Consider the following 14745-nt stretch of genomic DNA (forward strand, 5'->3'; position numbering starts at 1 on the left):
ACCTAAATCTAAACAAAAATAACTATAATTTACACAATGGGTAAGTTGGTCATGTCAAAACCTCAAGTGTCTACGACTTTAACCTCATAATTACACCTTTAACACAAAGGGCCACGCGGCCTTTGTGGCGCGCACTCAACTTTTCTTTTTGCATAACATTGCTGTTTTTGCTTAGGGGAGAGCTGGACGTAAGTGTTAAAAACATATTTGTGCATGATCGTTGTTATACTTGGTTATGCTATTGTAGGTTTATGGCTGGCTTTAGCTGCTTTTGCAAAATGTATTAACCACGTGAATGTAAAGAAGTAGAACAAAATGATATTAGAAAGCAATAAGCTGAAGATACAAGCCCCTCACTTGACGTCTAACGTCACTAGCTGCTTCTTTTGGATCAAAGCCGCCCCCTGCTGGTGATTTTGTTAAATTGTTTCCAAAATCGGTTGCACGTCAATCTGTTTAAATTATTAGGAAGCTTATATATAAAGTACACATGGGTTATTCGAGCTACTTTAGTTAACAACTACACTGCAGTTTGTTGCAAAAAAATAAAATAAAAACACTATATTAACTGATGAAAAGGAAAATATTTTTTATTTATTTATACATCGAAATAGTTAAATTACAGAAAATTGAGAGCAAATCTCTTAATATCTGTATATTTGACGTTGTTATATAAGACGTTGTTTTTTCGGGAGTAAGAAATGAGTCCTGGCCAAATCGTGATGCCTTTACTGCATTGCTAGATTTTTCCTTACAGCGGAAGTTGCGAGTCCTCTCCCAGTCTGAGCTTGCATGACTTCACCCAGCAATGGGAAGGAGTAGGTGGTTGATCATTTGGGAAAGCCCTCTTTTTCTTGGACTGCTGACGCGTACAAGCGCCTACGTGCTGCCCCAGAAGCGGAGCGGCACTTTCCTCTTCACCCCATTCCACCATGTTACTTCATGTTTTAGTCTTAGCGGCCCTGACTTCCCGGGCGGAGTGTTACTTTATTGAAGAAAAGTTCCCGGAGGAGTCCGGGATGCAGCCTCCCACCGTGGTGATCGCGATCATAGCCAGGAACGCAGCGCATTCCCTGCCCTACTACCTCGGAGCTCTGGAGAGACTCAACTACCCCAAAGACCGCATCTCTGTGTGGTGGGTGTCCTGCATGTTCTGCCCCCGACTCTTTAGTCAGGGATCAGCTTCTTATACGCCTTCAAAAGGTCAAAACCATTTAGATGAGCTGAGGAAAGGAGCCAGTCCTGTTCCCCCTCTGAGCCTTTCTCCCAGCGCAGGGCTGGATTGAGTTCCTGCTATTTGGACACAGTTTCAAATGCTCTGCTCTGATTTGCAGGCTAAAATAATAATTGGCCATGACTCAGTTGCTGTTCTTAAAAAAAAAATCTAAACCCACTATCAGTAACTAAACTTGGGTGTGGTTTACTGGCAGAAAGCTGAATTTCTGTAAAACTAATAAGTAAAGTGTTTGCAGAAGTTTTGTCACGTTACACCAACAGATGCTAATAGATTTTATTAGGACTTTATGTACAGACCAACATAAAGTAGTGCATGATTCTGAAATGGAAGAACTAGAAAGCATGTTTTTCAAAATGTCTTACAGCAAGAAAAAAAAACATTTAGAAAGTGTTGCATGCATTTGTACTCAACCCACTTTACTCTGACACTCTTAAATAAACAAACTCCACCAAGCACTCCATGAGCTTCTAGGGTAGAACGAGAAGAAAGATCACATGCAAAAGTGCGGTGGGAAACTTAACATTGCATATAACCTTGAATACACATTTTTCGCAATAAAATAGGTGTCAGCATCATGCTGTGTCAAGGTTTTTCTTCAGTAAGAACACGGAAGCTTATCAGATTTGATGAGATTATGCTAAAGTCACAATCCTGGGAGAACACTTTTTAAGAGGCTGCAAAGGACTTAAAACTTTCACCTTCCAGCAAGACAACAACAATAAAAACACACGGTCTCCGCAACAATTGGATAGTTAAGGACAGAAGCATACAGTATACAAATGTAAAACATTATTTCATTTGTTTTTATTCAAAGAAGAAACAGTTTTCTTTCCTGCTCCTGCTAAAATTATATGAAATATTGATAATGACAGTTATAATATTTATATAGCTAACATTTTTATATTTATCTTGACTTTCATGGACATGCCATGTTTAGTTTTAGTTTTCATGTTCATATTTTGCATAATGTAGATAGCCTTCAAATAAAACACTGACATGCCAAGGATATTAGCCCTGCACTTTGAAATTTCACAAATATTTTGAAGCTAACATTTTGAAAGCAAGGTAAAAACTGTTCATAAATAAAACAACCAGACAGGAGAATAATTTTTCTGGCAATGAAAACAAAGCGTGAGAAATTCAAATTTATGGGAAAGTGTCACACAAATGTTATATCGCAGCAGAGAAGCTCTCCAAATTAAATCAATTAGGCGAATCATTTATAATGGCGGGTTTTTGCTATAAATTCATTTCCCTCATTAAGGGACACTGCTGAAAAAAAAGAGCCTCGATATTAATGGTTCCGACCCGCTCCTCCGCCCAGAGGTGGTGGAGTGGAGTAAATTATTTTTATAGCTTATAACAGATGTGACTGCGGATCCGATCTTCATACATTCTTAAAGCCCTGTCCACATCCCGTTCTGATTTCTCCCTGCTCCTCTCAGGGCCGCGACAGATCACAACTCGGACAACACCACAGCCATTCTGAGAGAGTGGCTCACTGTCATGCAGAGATTTTACCATTACGTCGAGTGGAGACCAATGGACCAGCCGACGTAAGTCCACATTTATCGTTATGTTAAACTTCCTGCAGGGCTGCGTTGGTTCACGACAGCCACAGATGACAGTTTTAGTGTGAGTATATAAAAGAACAGGAGAGAGCATTTCTGACCAGATGTTGTTTGCATCTCAAAACTGCCTCTTAAGTTTTCACTCTCACTGAGATTGAATTATATGTTAGCACTGTAATCTGAAATAAAGAAAAAATAAAATGTCTTTTTGCATGTTTCTACTCTGCTGTTGTGCAGATAACTCTATAATAAGGAGCAGCAAGTTTTAATGCAGTAATTTAGCTTCCAAGAAACCAAATGTTCTTCTGTTTTTTTGTTTTGTTTCGGCTCTAGGAATGTTTCACTCAAGCTTGCTAAAGATCTTTTAAAAAAAATAAAAAATTCTTTGATCTATCTGCTTTTTCTAATCATTTTCAGCCCAGTTCTTGACACAAATATCCTCTGAAACACATAATAACATCTGTTCAGAATCACCTTCAAGAAATATCTAGAAAGTCTGATTATTTGGAGGCAAACTATGGAAATGAGTGACGACTAGATTTGCGTTCAGTTACTTGTTCTGACTAAACCCTGCTGAAACGATCCGGTCGTAAAACTGGTCCGGAGGATGACTTACTCAGGGATAAAAAATCAATGATTTTTTTTTCATTCTCAACACAAAACATAAGGCAAAGTTCCTCATGTGGTTTTCACCCTCTTAAAATTCCATTCACACGCCAGCTTACAGTTCAGAAGTTTACATACACTCATCCTGAGTATGGATGTCATGGTAATTTTTAATTTTAATTTTAATTTTTTAAAGATTCATTTGCATTGTTCATCTAACAGGTGCAAAAGATCTTTCTAAACAAAATTTTAGTTGTTTTTATTGTCTTGGCATCCATTCTTGGATAAGGAAAAACAAATGTGCGTTCACGAAGAAGTGAAGGGGATTTTGCGGAACAGCATGTAAATAATGAAACGTCTGCTCTGAACAGCACCTGTGTGTTGAGCTCAGTCGCTTAGGATTCACAGTGTTCAGCTGGGTGAGGACTGGGTATGTCACTTCTACTAACATGTTCATTTTCTAATATTTAAGGATTAATTTGCCATCCAGGGGTGAGATAATTACTAGCCAAATCAATCAGAAATAAGGCCATACCAAATCTGTTACTATGTGTTTCTTGCATCATGAAGTGAGTGAAACATGGATAATTGCTGCAATATTTGTATCAGAGTTCTTTGTCAGCCTACGTTATCATTGAGGCGCACCAGCGCCACCAGTGCCTGAGCTTTCCTAAAAAGTTCTTAGGTTCGAAAGCCTCACATTGACTCCCATAAACATACTACTTCTCATTGTGACCAAGAAGTCAATTTTGGCTCATGTTATCATCAACCTTTTCTCCAGAAGACACATGGCTTGTGTGGACACCTTCAAGTGGAATTTGTGCTTGGAGGCTTCTTTCATAGTCAGCACCCGTAGTTATGGTTATAAACTTTGTTTCACTTTGGATGGTGACACTGGTATTCCAGCATCTTCCAGTTCATAATTACCTCAAGAGTTGGGTTGTTCCTGAACATCCTGACCAATTTTCCTTCATCTCAAGGTGACAATTTGGGTCTGATGGTTAAAACGTCAGACACACTTGGAAGTTCCAACCGGATGAGGATCTTCAAAACACTCCACAAGTGGTTTTGGGAGAAAGGTTCAAATTAAACTTTGGAATGAGCCTGAATGAAATGTTTTTTGAAAGTTTATGGAATATGCTTAAGAGCCTGGAAGTGACTGAAAGCAATCTGATCTTAAACAAATGACAACATTTCTGCTTCAGTGGTCAAATATCCACCCTGAATGATGCTAGGAGATTGTTAATGGTTTAGAAAAAAAAAAAAAAAAACTTCTGCTCAAACTGAAACTGTCTAATAGATATATAGCCAGATATAATTTGTACCCTGTGTAGAGAAAATTCTCAATGAAATACAATCTATGCACCTAATTCTTAAAAACAATAGCATTTTTTTCACAAAAACTATCATATGAGACTCAATTTCTCATGCTATTCAGACCCTTTTTGACTCCATGTAAGATTCTTAGCAGAACTCTGAATATGAGGAAAACGTGACCTTCAGTTTTACTTCCTTTTTTTCCAATTTAGAAATTGTAATAAAAAGTGAGTTGTTAAAGGTCAATGTTTCATTTTACTTCTTGTAAGATTGGATTTGTATTGGAAATGCATGTCGCTATCAAGATCACTCAGTTTAACTCAGTTATAGACCGGAAAGGCTCTCCGAGAGCACATTGTCTTCTGAGACCCACATTTATTTATTTTTTTTCTTATTTTGTTTTAAGAAGGAGGAACCAATTTTTGCTATAAAATGTAATTGTTTCCAGCTTGTGGATCGCTATGCTAACAGTTCCATAAAATTCCAAAACAGAAATCTGTCCAGGGATGACATCTGTCTTTTTTCTAGGTCATATGCAGGGGAGTTTGGTCCAAAGCACTGGCCCAACAGCAGATATGAGTATGTGATGAAACTGAAGCAAGCAGCTCTCAACTTTGCCAGAAAACGCTGGGCTGACTACATATTGGTATTTTATTTAATCATATCCGTTTACAATATTGACATCTCTTGATTCGCTTTGCTGCGTTTATGTTTCTTCGCGGCTGATTCTTAACGCATTTAGAGTTCATTTAATTTGCCGCTGTCTTCTTTGTTTTCCGTGGTTCCTATTGGTCAGTATGCTGACACGGACAACATCCTCACCAACCCAGAAACCCTCAACCTGATGATCGCAGAGAACAAGTCAGTCATCGCTCCCATGTTAGACTCCCCGGGAGCGTACTCCAACTTTTGGTGCGGCATCACACCGCAGGTGAGGAAACGCTGAGAAAACAAATTAAGACATCTCTCTCACAGTGGATGCATAACCTGAAGACAGTCATGTTTGATGCTCAATTTCAGTGTAGTGTTGTTTCTTTTAGGGTTATTATCGACGAACAGCCGAATATTTCCCGACACGTTACCGCCACAGACACGGCTGCTACCCCGTGCCGATGGTCCACAGCACCCTGCTGCTGGATCTGAGGAAGGAAGGCATGAAGAAACTGGCTTTCTACCCTCCTCATGAAGACTACTCATGGCCCTATGACGACATCATCGTTTTTGCCTTTTCCTGTCGTGCTGCAGGTTTGTCACCTCAGTACAGACGAAATGTTTGTCCTGGCTTCTTATAAAGGTATTCTGTAAGTGGTGAAAGCAGAGGCTGCTCGAGATGTTTAGAAGTTCGGTTAAAGAATTACAGCTTTTTGCCACCAAGTTTCAAAAGACAAATTTAGTTAGAGATGTTTCCCCATGAGGTAAACTTTCCAGAAGATGCTGCTGTTTATGCTTTAAATGTTCCAAAGAAAAGGAAGCAGCCAAAGAAATGAAGCGGCAAAACGAATATTTCACGCTTATATGGGGATCCGATGTTTCCATGACAAAAGATGAAATAATCGAATGAAGACTCTGGTGTTATTCTGGGCTATTTCTATAAAATGCAGCAACATTTCTGCACTTCTATGCTGTGGTTGAAACAAATTCCCCAACAAACACCTCAGGAGGAAATCAGAGCTTAGGGAAAAAGACAGTTCTTTTCAAACAAGCTGAAATTGCTAAACACTTCCCCACATATAGTGTAAATACTCTTCCACAGAAGATGAAAGATTATAAGCTGATAAAAAAAAAAACTTTCTGAGTGTTCATTTTTGCTTGTGTAGAGGTCCAGATGTACGTGTGCAACAGGGAGCGCTATGGCTACCTAAATGTTCCCGGCAAACCTCATTTCACGCTGGAGGACGACCGTCTCAACTTTGTCCACGTCCAGCTGGAGTCACTGAGTAAGAAACCGAGCGTCAGACTGTTACCTGACAAGTCCTTTACATCACCGAAACCTTTGTCTTATCAGACACATTTGCACGATTCCTGCTGTTTCTCTTGCATTTCCTCTTCAAACTCAAATCTGGTCTCTGTTTGGAAGTTGATGGGCCTGCCATGTATCCTTCTCGATACGTTCACATGTTCCCGAAGCAGAGAGACCTGGTGGGGTTTGATGAGGTGAGATTTTTATGGTTTGAGAGTTTTTTTTAGTTTTTTTTTTTTCTGTTCAGAGAAAAATATTTGTGAACCTAATTTATTTGTAGCTTTTACTGCCAAAAGAAAAGAATAATAAAACAATGATGCAACAATAAGAGCTTGAAGGAAAGTGAATTCTAACCTAATTTAATCTTGCAGTTCCTGAGAAGATGTCTTTAGATGCACAAAGTTTGAAAGCTTTTAGTTATTCCACAGCGCGTGCAGAAGCTTTGGTCTGTCTGCAGATATATCTGATTAACCTGCGACGCCGGCCTGACCGCAGAGACAGGATGCTGTACTCCCTGAACGAGCTGGAGGTTGACGTCAAAGTGGTAGACGCTATAGATGGAAAGTAAGCACACACTCAAAGTCTCCAAGCAGATATTCATCAGTGCAGTTCCTTAAGTGTCTTTATCATCAAGTAAAAAAAAAAATATCCCAAAGGCAAAAAGTAAGAATTAGAAAATGTCAGCGTTTGAATGATTGGTAGTAAAACCATCCAGTTGCGGATTTTGGTGCTGCATTAATCGAAAATGTGACAAAGTTTGATAAATATGGATATTTTGTTTGTTTGTTTGTTTGTTTTAAAGCAAATATATATTTGTTTCTCACTGTTTGCTCCTGCAGTGCACTGAACAGCAGTGACATTAAGTTCTTGGGTGTCGACTTGCTCCCGGGTTACTATGACCCGTTCTCTGGACGCACGCTAACCAAAGGAGAGGTGGGCTGCTTCCTCAGCCACTATTACATCTGGAAGGAGGTGAGAGAACTGAGCCACACGAAGATCTGGTGTGGTCATTCCCAACCTGGAGGGGCGCTAGAGAGTTTACAGGGGAACCCACGAGTTGGGGATCATGGCGGCCCACGAATATTTGAAATTTGCAGATACTTGAGAGCCCTTCAAAACACCTAAAACTGCCTGTTTTAATAGTTCACGCAACAAATATACATTAATATGCATCAATACACACAGGGAAATCTGTGTGGTCAGTCTTCCTTTGTGCTCTTGGGGATTCTGTCAATTATCTCCGAGGAAGATGAATGGTGCTCCACAATTGCAAGTGCCAGTCAATAGTATGTCAGGTAGCATTGCACTGAGGTATTTCAGCTTCCAAAGCTGTAATTTTTTTCAATTTTTGGTGTGTCAACTACATTTTTACATCAATAAAAATTAATGGAAAAAGCAAGCAAAAATGCAAAAACGTAGTTTGATTAAATTAATGTTTCGCCTAGACGATTGAGCTTTAAGTAGTGGTTTGTTATTTTGAGATGCAAATCACATTACCTTTCTTTTTGACGTTGCATTAGATCTCTACCTATTCATGGTTCAATATCCGTGGATTTTTAAGTGGCACGACTCCAAATTATTTGTGGAAATTTTTACCTATTTACAGATATTTTCATAATGATATCTATTTTTTTTTCTTCTTTTTCTCTAGGTTGTGGACATGGAAATGGATAAAGCCTTGATCTTTGAGGATGACGTTCGCTTCCAGGCAAACTTCAAGCGACGAGTGCTCAGGCTAATGGAAGAGGTGGAGCAGGTGGAGCTGGACTGGGACTTAATGTGAGAGGTTTTTTTCCTCCCTTGGTTTGGTAGAGGATGGGAGGAGTTAATGTAACACAACAAATTCAGCTGTCTACATGTGGTAAACAGTGGGAAAATGGGATAAAACAAACTTCATAGATAGCTATCTGACCATTCAAAGTCAGCTGAATGTTCTTAGTGTAAATTCCTTCTTGTGCGTCTTACTGCTGCTCGATTTCTTTGTCTCATGCAACCCAAAACCAGCTTGTTTCAATTTAAATCATACCGAGTGTGTCGGACAAAACGTCAGACATGGAATCAAAGCACTCTGTAAGCATCTGTTAGCGGGAGGAGGAACCATTACTAACTCTTTTGTGCATATTGTGTTGGTTAGACATGTGTAAAACATATGCAAGAAAAAAAAAATGAAAAGGAACAGAAGAAACTAAATCAAATGCCTTTTTAGAAAACACATTTTGACATTTTATTTTTAGTCTTTCTAAATTCGTTCCCTTTCCTTTTCCACAGATATCTAGGCAGGAAGCAAGTGAATCCTGGGAAGGAGGTGGCGGTGGAGAACATTCGGAACCTGGTGGTGGCCGACTATTCGTACTGGACTCTGTCCTACGCCATCTCTCAGCAGGGAGCCCAGAAACTGCTCAATGCTGAGCCGCTCTCTAAGATGCTCCCTGTGGATGAATTCCTCCCCATCATGTATGACAAACATCCCAAGTAAGTATTTAGCGTTGTTTTATTTCTAGATGTGCTCTTAGGAGAAACTACTTTTAATACAGCATTTCTACAGAAACTTGAAAAATTACTCATAGCATTTCAACATGGCTTGATTGGGATTTCATGTGACAGACCAACACAAAGGAGCACATAATTGGCATGTGAAGGGGAAATTCTGCATGGTTGTTTTACAGATAAAAGGTGTGGTGTTGATTTTGTGTGATTTGTTTATAACCTAACATCTATCTTCATAACCTTACCAGTGACCTATCTGTGGTGTTCCGGGGACTTCCTGTTGTTTATTCACTAATGTTCTCCAACAAACCTGAAACCTTTACAGAGCATCAATATCTGAACTAAGTTTAAATTACACACTGAAAATTTATAAACAAATTTTCCAAAGGCACTAGATTTGATTTAGCAGCATCAGAGGAAAGAAGGCCACACTTTTTAGACTTTTATTTACAGAAGAAATGACTCCAAGTATGAATTTCCCCTCATTTCATAAAAATGTTTTACAATTTGTTGGTTTATCACAGGGCTGCACAGTGGCGCAGTTGGTAGAGCTGTTGCCTTGCAGCACAAAGGTTCTGGGTTCGATTCCCAGCCCCGGTCTTTCTGCATGGAGTTTGCATGTTCTCCCTGTGCATGCGTGGGTTTTCTCCAGGTACTCCGGTTTCCTCCCACAGTCCAAAAACATGACTGTCAGGTTAATTGGCCTCTCCAAATTGCCCCTAGGTGTGAGTGTGAGTGTGTGTGTGCATGGTTGTGTGCTCTGTGTGTCTCTGTGTTGCCCTGTGACAGACTGGCGACCTGTCCAGGATGTACCCCGCCTCTCGCCCGGAACGTTAGCTGGAGATGGGCACCAGCAACCCTCCCGACCCCACAAAGGGACAAGGGTGAAAGAAAATGGATGGATGGATGGTTTATCACATAAAATCCAGATAAAATGAATTGATGTTTGTGCTTGGAATGTGGTAAAATGTAAAAACAAAACAGGAAATATGCACACATTAGTTGCCTTCAATACATTCCAGTGTTGTATATACTTTCTCTGCCCAAGTCTTAAAAATCTAAAAACGGGTCCCATAATTGCCCAACACATTCTTTAATTTACATGCCTGAGTTTCATATTTAGCTTTGTTTGGTGTGGGCCTCCCAGATTAAAGAGCCGGACTAAAGACTGTGGCTATCCGTCAGTGGGCTTTAGTTTAAAAATAATTGCAGTAATGTTTAGCTTTAGACTTAGTGGACATTTTTTTTAGTGATGGTCATGTTTGTAGGCTGCAGCCCAATCTCGATCTTATTTTTAAATTAGCATGTTAGCTTTTCTTATTGCTAGCATTGCAAAACTCACACCTTCACTGAAAAAAAAAACCCTTTATCATCAGACTGCAGAAATAACATGTTTCATGCTGCAGAATGTGTAAACCAGATGGGAGCTGGGAAGCATGCATGGACTCCATACTGTGTGGAAAGCTGGCATGCAGCCAGCCCACTTTCTCTGTTCCCCGTCTCTAACCTCTGAGAGGCTCATTTGATATGCTTGACTGCCCCGCTAAGATTACACAGCGTCTGCACCCCACGTTTGGTCCTTCTGTCCGACCTTCATGCTCAGTGTAAAACTAAACGACTTTTAAAATCAGAGTGAATCACAGCATCTCTTTTTTTTATTTTTGAGTAATATGAGAGAAAATATTTGTGGTGAAAAGAAAAATAACTAAACGGCTGAAATCACACACACACACACACACACACACAAAACTGTTTAAATGTCTATACTTCCTTTTCTGTTTACAGTGAGGACTACAAGTCCCATTTCCCCAACAGAAACCTGCAAGCCTTCAGCACACGCCCCCTTCTGGTACAGCCATGTCACTACGCCGGCGATCGTGAGTGGGTGAGTGACACAGAGACCTCCACGCTGTGGGACGATGACTCAGTAAGGACTGATTGGAGGGGCTCCCATAAAACACTGAAGGGGGCTGCGCCACCGCCTGAGATGCTGTCGGCCTCCTACAGGGACGAACTTTAGTGCCGGGACGGTGGGAGGTCAGAAAGACGGACGCTTAGGGGACAACATGATGTCAGACTTCATTTCAGTCGGTTTGATGAGGCAGACATGCTCATTGTCCCCCCAAGAGCTGGACTTTTTCCATTTTTATTGTTGTAGAGGGTGTGTGGTACTCCGTGGAGGATCTTTGGGGTTATTTATTGACTCACTCTGTAGCAGCATGCTTTAAATGTTATGCAGAAACTTGCACAACAAATTTCCTCAGTCAATTCAGAGTTTCTAATGTTTTTTATTGTTACTTCTTCTTTGGTGGGTGTGAAAGAAATTGTGTGTTTGATGTGTACCTGTGGTGACTATATATCTCAGAGTTCTTGTCCACAAGTCTGTCCAAAAGTCAGAGGATGCCATTTCCTTTTTTATAGGTATTTTTTTTAATTCCAGTGGAACTGTTGACAGACAGAACTGCACTTAAGCTCTACCTGGTAAACGTTTCCACTGTGGTAACAGAGTCAAAGCTTCGACATGTGATGGTTCAAGAACTCTCATGAGTGATTCAAGACTGTATTCATCAGATATTGTGCTTATACTCACACATACTGAATGCTACAGAGAGTTTTTAGTAAGTATTTCTGAAAAAGGTAAAGTATTGGATAGATTTAGCTCCCTGTTGTTTTGTTATTTACAGAGATGAATTGGCAAATTAAACTAAACAAATCATGGGGTACCATATTTTTTTAATATTTACATAAAAAAGGAAAATATTTTATTCTTAAAAATTGTTCAATTTTAACGTGATCTGGAGGTATAGCGGTTATTATTTCATATTAAATAAAACATCAGAATAATTTAAGGCACTCAAGATTTTCTAAATGTAATTTTTTTTTTAATTGACAGGAAACACAGATATCTGCTGAGGTTAGAAGTGTTTATTTTTTACGTTAAAAGGCCTTGATATGGGTTTAGGGAACTACATAAAACATTTACATTAACAGTTATGAGCCATTTGAATTACATAAATGAGGTTTGACTAAACTCCTACATTTATTTTCATAAACATGTGTAGTGACCTATTTTCTGTTTCAATTATTTCTGCTAATGCATCTGTTTTAATTTATTGAGTCATCAATGATGTGTCTTACTGATGAATCAAGACTTATTCTTCTGGCTGTTTTTTTTCTGTTTTAATGTGGGGTGTATGGAACATTTGTCATTTTAAAGTGACAAACCAATCAAATAAAAATAATAATAAAAGAAGACTTCAACAATAATGTAGTTGATGAAGTTTTCATTCGGCTTCCCATGCTGTACAGGCTCGGATTTACCACAAGAGGGCGTCATTTCTCAAGTATCAGATTGTCGTAGCGGTGGCTGGAGTTCATGAGGAAGTACCGGGTTTGTAACTTTGTAACTTGGTTTGTTCTTGAATTATTGCGACTACAGTCTGTCTGAGGCTTTTTTTTTTTTTAAAGAAATGTATGATTTTGAAAAGAGCATTTTGTCAAACAGGTCATAAAGTTTAAAATAATGTCTGCTGAGGTTATAGTGATGATTTTACGAGGTTAAAAACTTCGCTGCTCCAGTTGATTACCAAACTACTAGAAATGTCTTCAGTTTCCAGAACTACTTGTGTGTACATGCACTGTGGTAAAACAAGTGTTAATAGGTATGTCTCACTTTAAATAATTTCAAGGGGTCCACTAAAATAAAATTCACAACAGACAACAGCAACAATTCAAGTTATCCAGACATACAAAGAAAACAAAGCGAATTAGTCTTGGACACAAGTACAGAAGTGTATTAAAAACATTGTGAAAAAGCCTTTTTTGGTAGTGAAAGCTTCAGAATGTCTCCTGTGTGGAGAAACCAGTGACATGCATTGCTCAGCTGGAATTTTGACTCGTTCTTCTTCACAAGCCGTTTTCAAACACCAAAGATTGTGAGTCCTTTGTATGGAGATATTTAGTTGTTGCCATGGATGTTTGCTTAGGTGGAAGTCAGGTGACTGACTTGGCCATTTCTAGCAGTTTTAAGTAAAACATATTTAAATTGCTGATTTTTGAAGTGTCATCATGTTAACATGAAAATCAACTAATCTATTTTACTTAAAAAGAAAAAAAAACCCCTCTATTTTCTTACATTTAAATCAGGGTGATAGTCCTAAAGAGTTAATAGAGTCTTACTAAGCACATGATCTGATCAGATCTCTACACACGTTAAGCTCTCTGGTTCTTGTGACTCAATTTATTTCAAATCAGAAAGAAAGAAGCCAAACTGAAGCGTGGTTCACACAGTGTACAAACTTTAGTCCTGGACTTGTTTACATGGCCATGGTACACAAACTTATCGAGATGTGACTTGTGTTTAAAAAGAAACATATATATTAGTCATGAGGAACTCAAAGATTGCTGGAGCTTCCTTCCTTTCTTAGGTTTGGATTTAAAGCAGATCTCACACATCTATAGAGAGAATAAGGTTACAGGCAGCAGTAGCTTCTACACTCAGCTTCTGTCCTGTTCAAAGCTGCACAAACTAGACAGAACCTCCCGTCATAGGAGGGAATCTAAACTCAGCAACGTATTGGCTGCTGGATAGGGGGCGTGGACTCAGGAGGCCAAACCAGGCAGACCGCAGCAACAGGGAATAAGGTTTCACAATGTGGACATGCTAAAGTAACCGGCATTTCTTGTCTTCCTAACGTATTTACTTATTTTCATATGTTCACATGCATGTAGAAACATGTAGAATTTGTTTTAAGTGCTTGATAGAAAAACGCATCAGTGTAGTTGTTTCAGCCCCAGCATACACACACACACACACACACACACACACACGCACACACACACCCACACACACACACACACACACACACACACACACACACACACACACACACACACACACACACACACACACACACACACACACACACACACACGCACACACACACACACTGCTTCATCTGTTTTACCTGAAATGGAAACATAGTTTTACAAATTAACCTTGAGTTCTTCTTAGTTTGAATCAAGGAGATTGGATTTCTGGGATTAAGACCACAAACTCAGAAGGAAAACCCGTATTTGTTCTCACTTAATCATTTGGGTTTAAACACTAACAGGGAATGTTTGTACTTTAATGTCAGAAATGGACAGAAAATGAGTGAAGTAATACAGAAATGTGTATCTACAGAGGTTTTCCATTTCAAAACAGGGATTGTAGAGTGAATGTATAGTAGTAACTAAGATCATAACTGTGTCTGTATGTGTAATGGGGTTTACTGTAGTCTACTTCTGCTTCATTAAGTCTTTGTGCCTGAAGGAATTTGACAAACAGCTGCTCACCCCACATCTAACTAAAACACATATATAGAAATTAAACAGGATGGAAAGCAAGAAGACATTTTGTGTTTTAAATATTTGTACAGTCTATGTGGCCTTTACCTAAAGTTTAAGAGGACATCTAGGTTTTCAGAGATGTACCGCTCTCTAATTTGATGATAGACTGAAAAGTGCTCTGTAAGATGTTCACATCTTTGAATGTTGGTTCACAAAATAAACCTGCTAAAAACTTC

The 14745-nt window shown here is 39.1% G+C and overlaps 1 protein-coding gene across 1 annotated transcript; it reads left to right on the top strand.

The window, feature by feature from the left end:
• The first annotated feature begins 678 nt into the window (after positions 1-678).
• Positions 679-12639, top strand: cercam (cerebral endothelial cell adhesion molecule). Its single transcript, XM_008424002.3, has 12 exons — positions 679-1135; positions 2683-2793; positions 5260-5377; positions 5528-5662; positions 5772-5976; positions 6549-6668; positions 6809-6885; positions 7149-7255; positions 7531-7663; positions 8343-8470; positions 8960-9163; positions 10964-12639. Exons 1-12 carry the CDS (start codon positions 933-935, stop codon positions 11196-11198), a joined length of 1776 nt encoding a protein of 591 aa, XP_008422224.2. The 5' UTR covers positions 679-932; the 3' UTR covers positions 11199-12639.
• Positions 12640-14745: the final 2106 nt, after the last annotated feature.

This window comes from Poecilia reticulata, chromosome 12 (assembly GCF_904066995.2).
Source record: "Poecilia reticulata chromosome 12, P_reticulata-male-v2, whole genome shotgun sequence".
Taxonomy (NCBI): domain Eukaryota; kingdom Metazoa; phylum Chordata; class Actinopteri; order Cyprinodontiformes; family Poeciliidae; genus Poecilia; species Poecilia reticulata.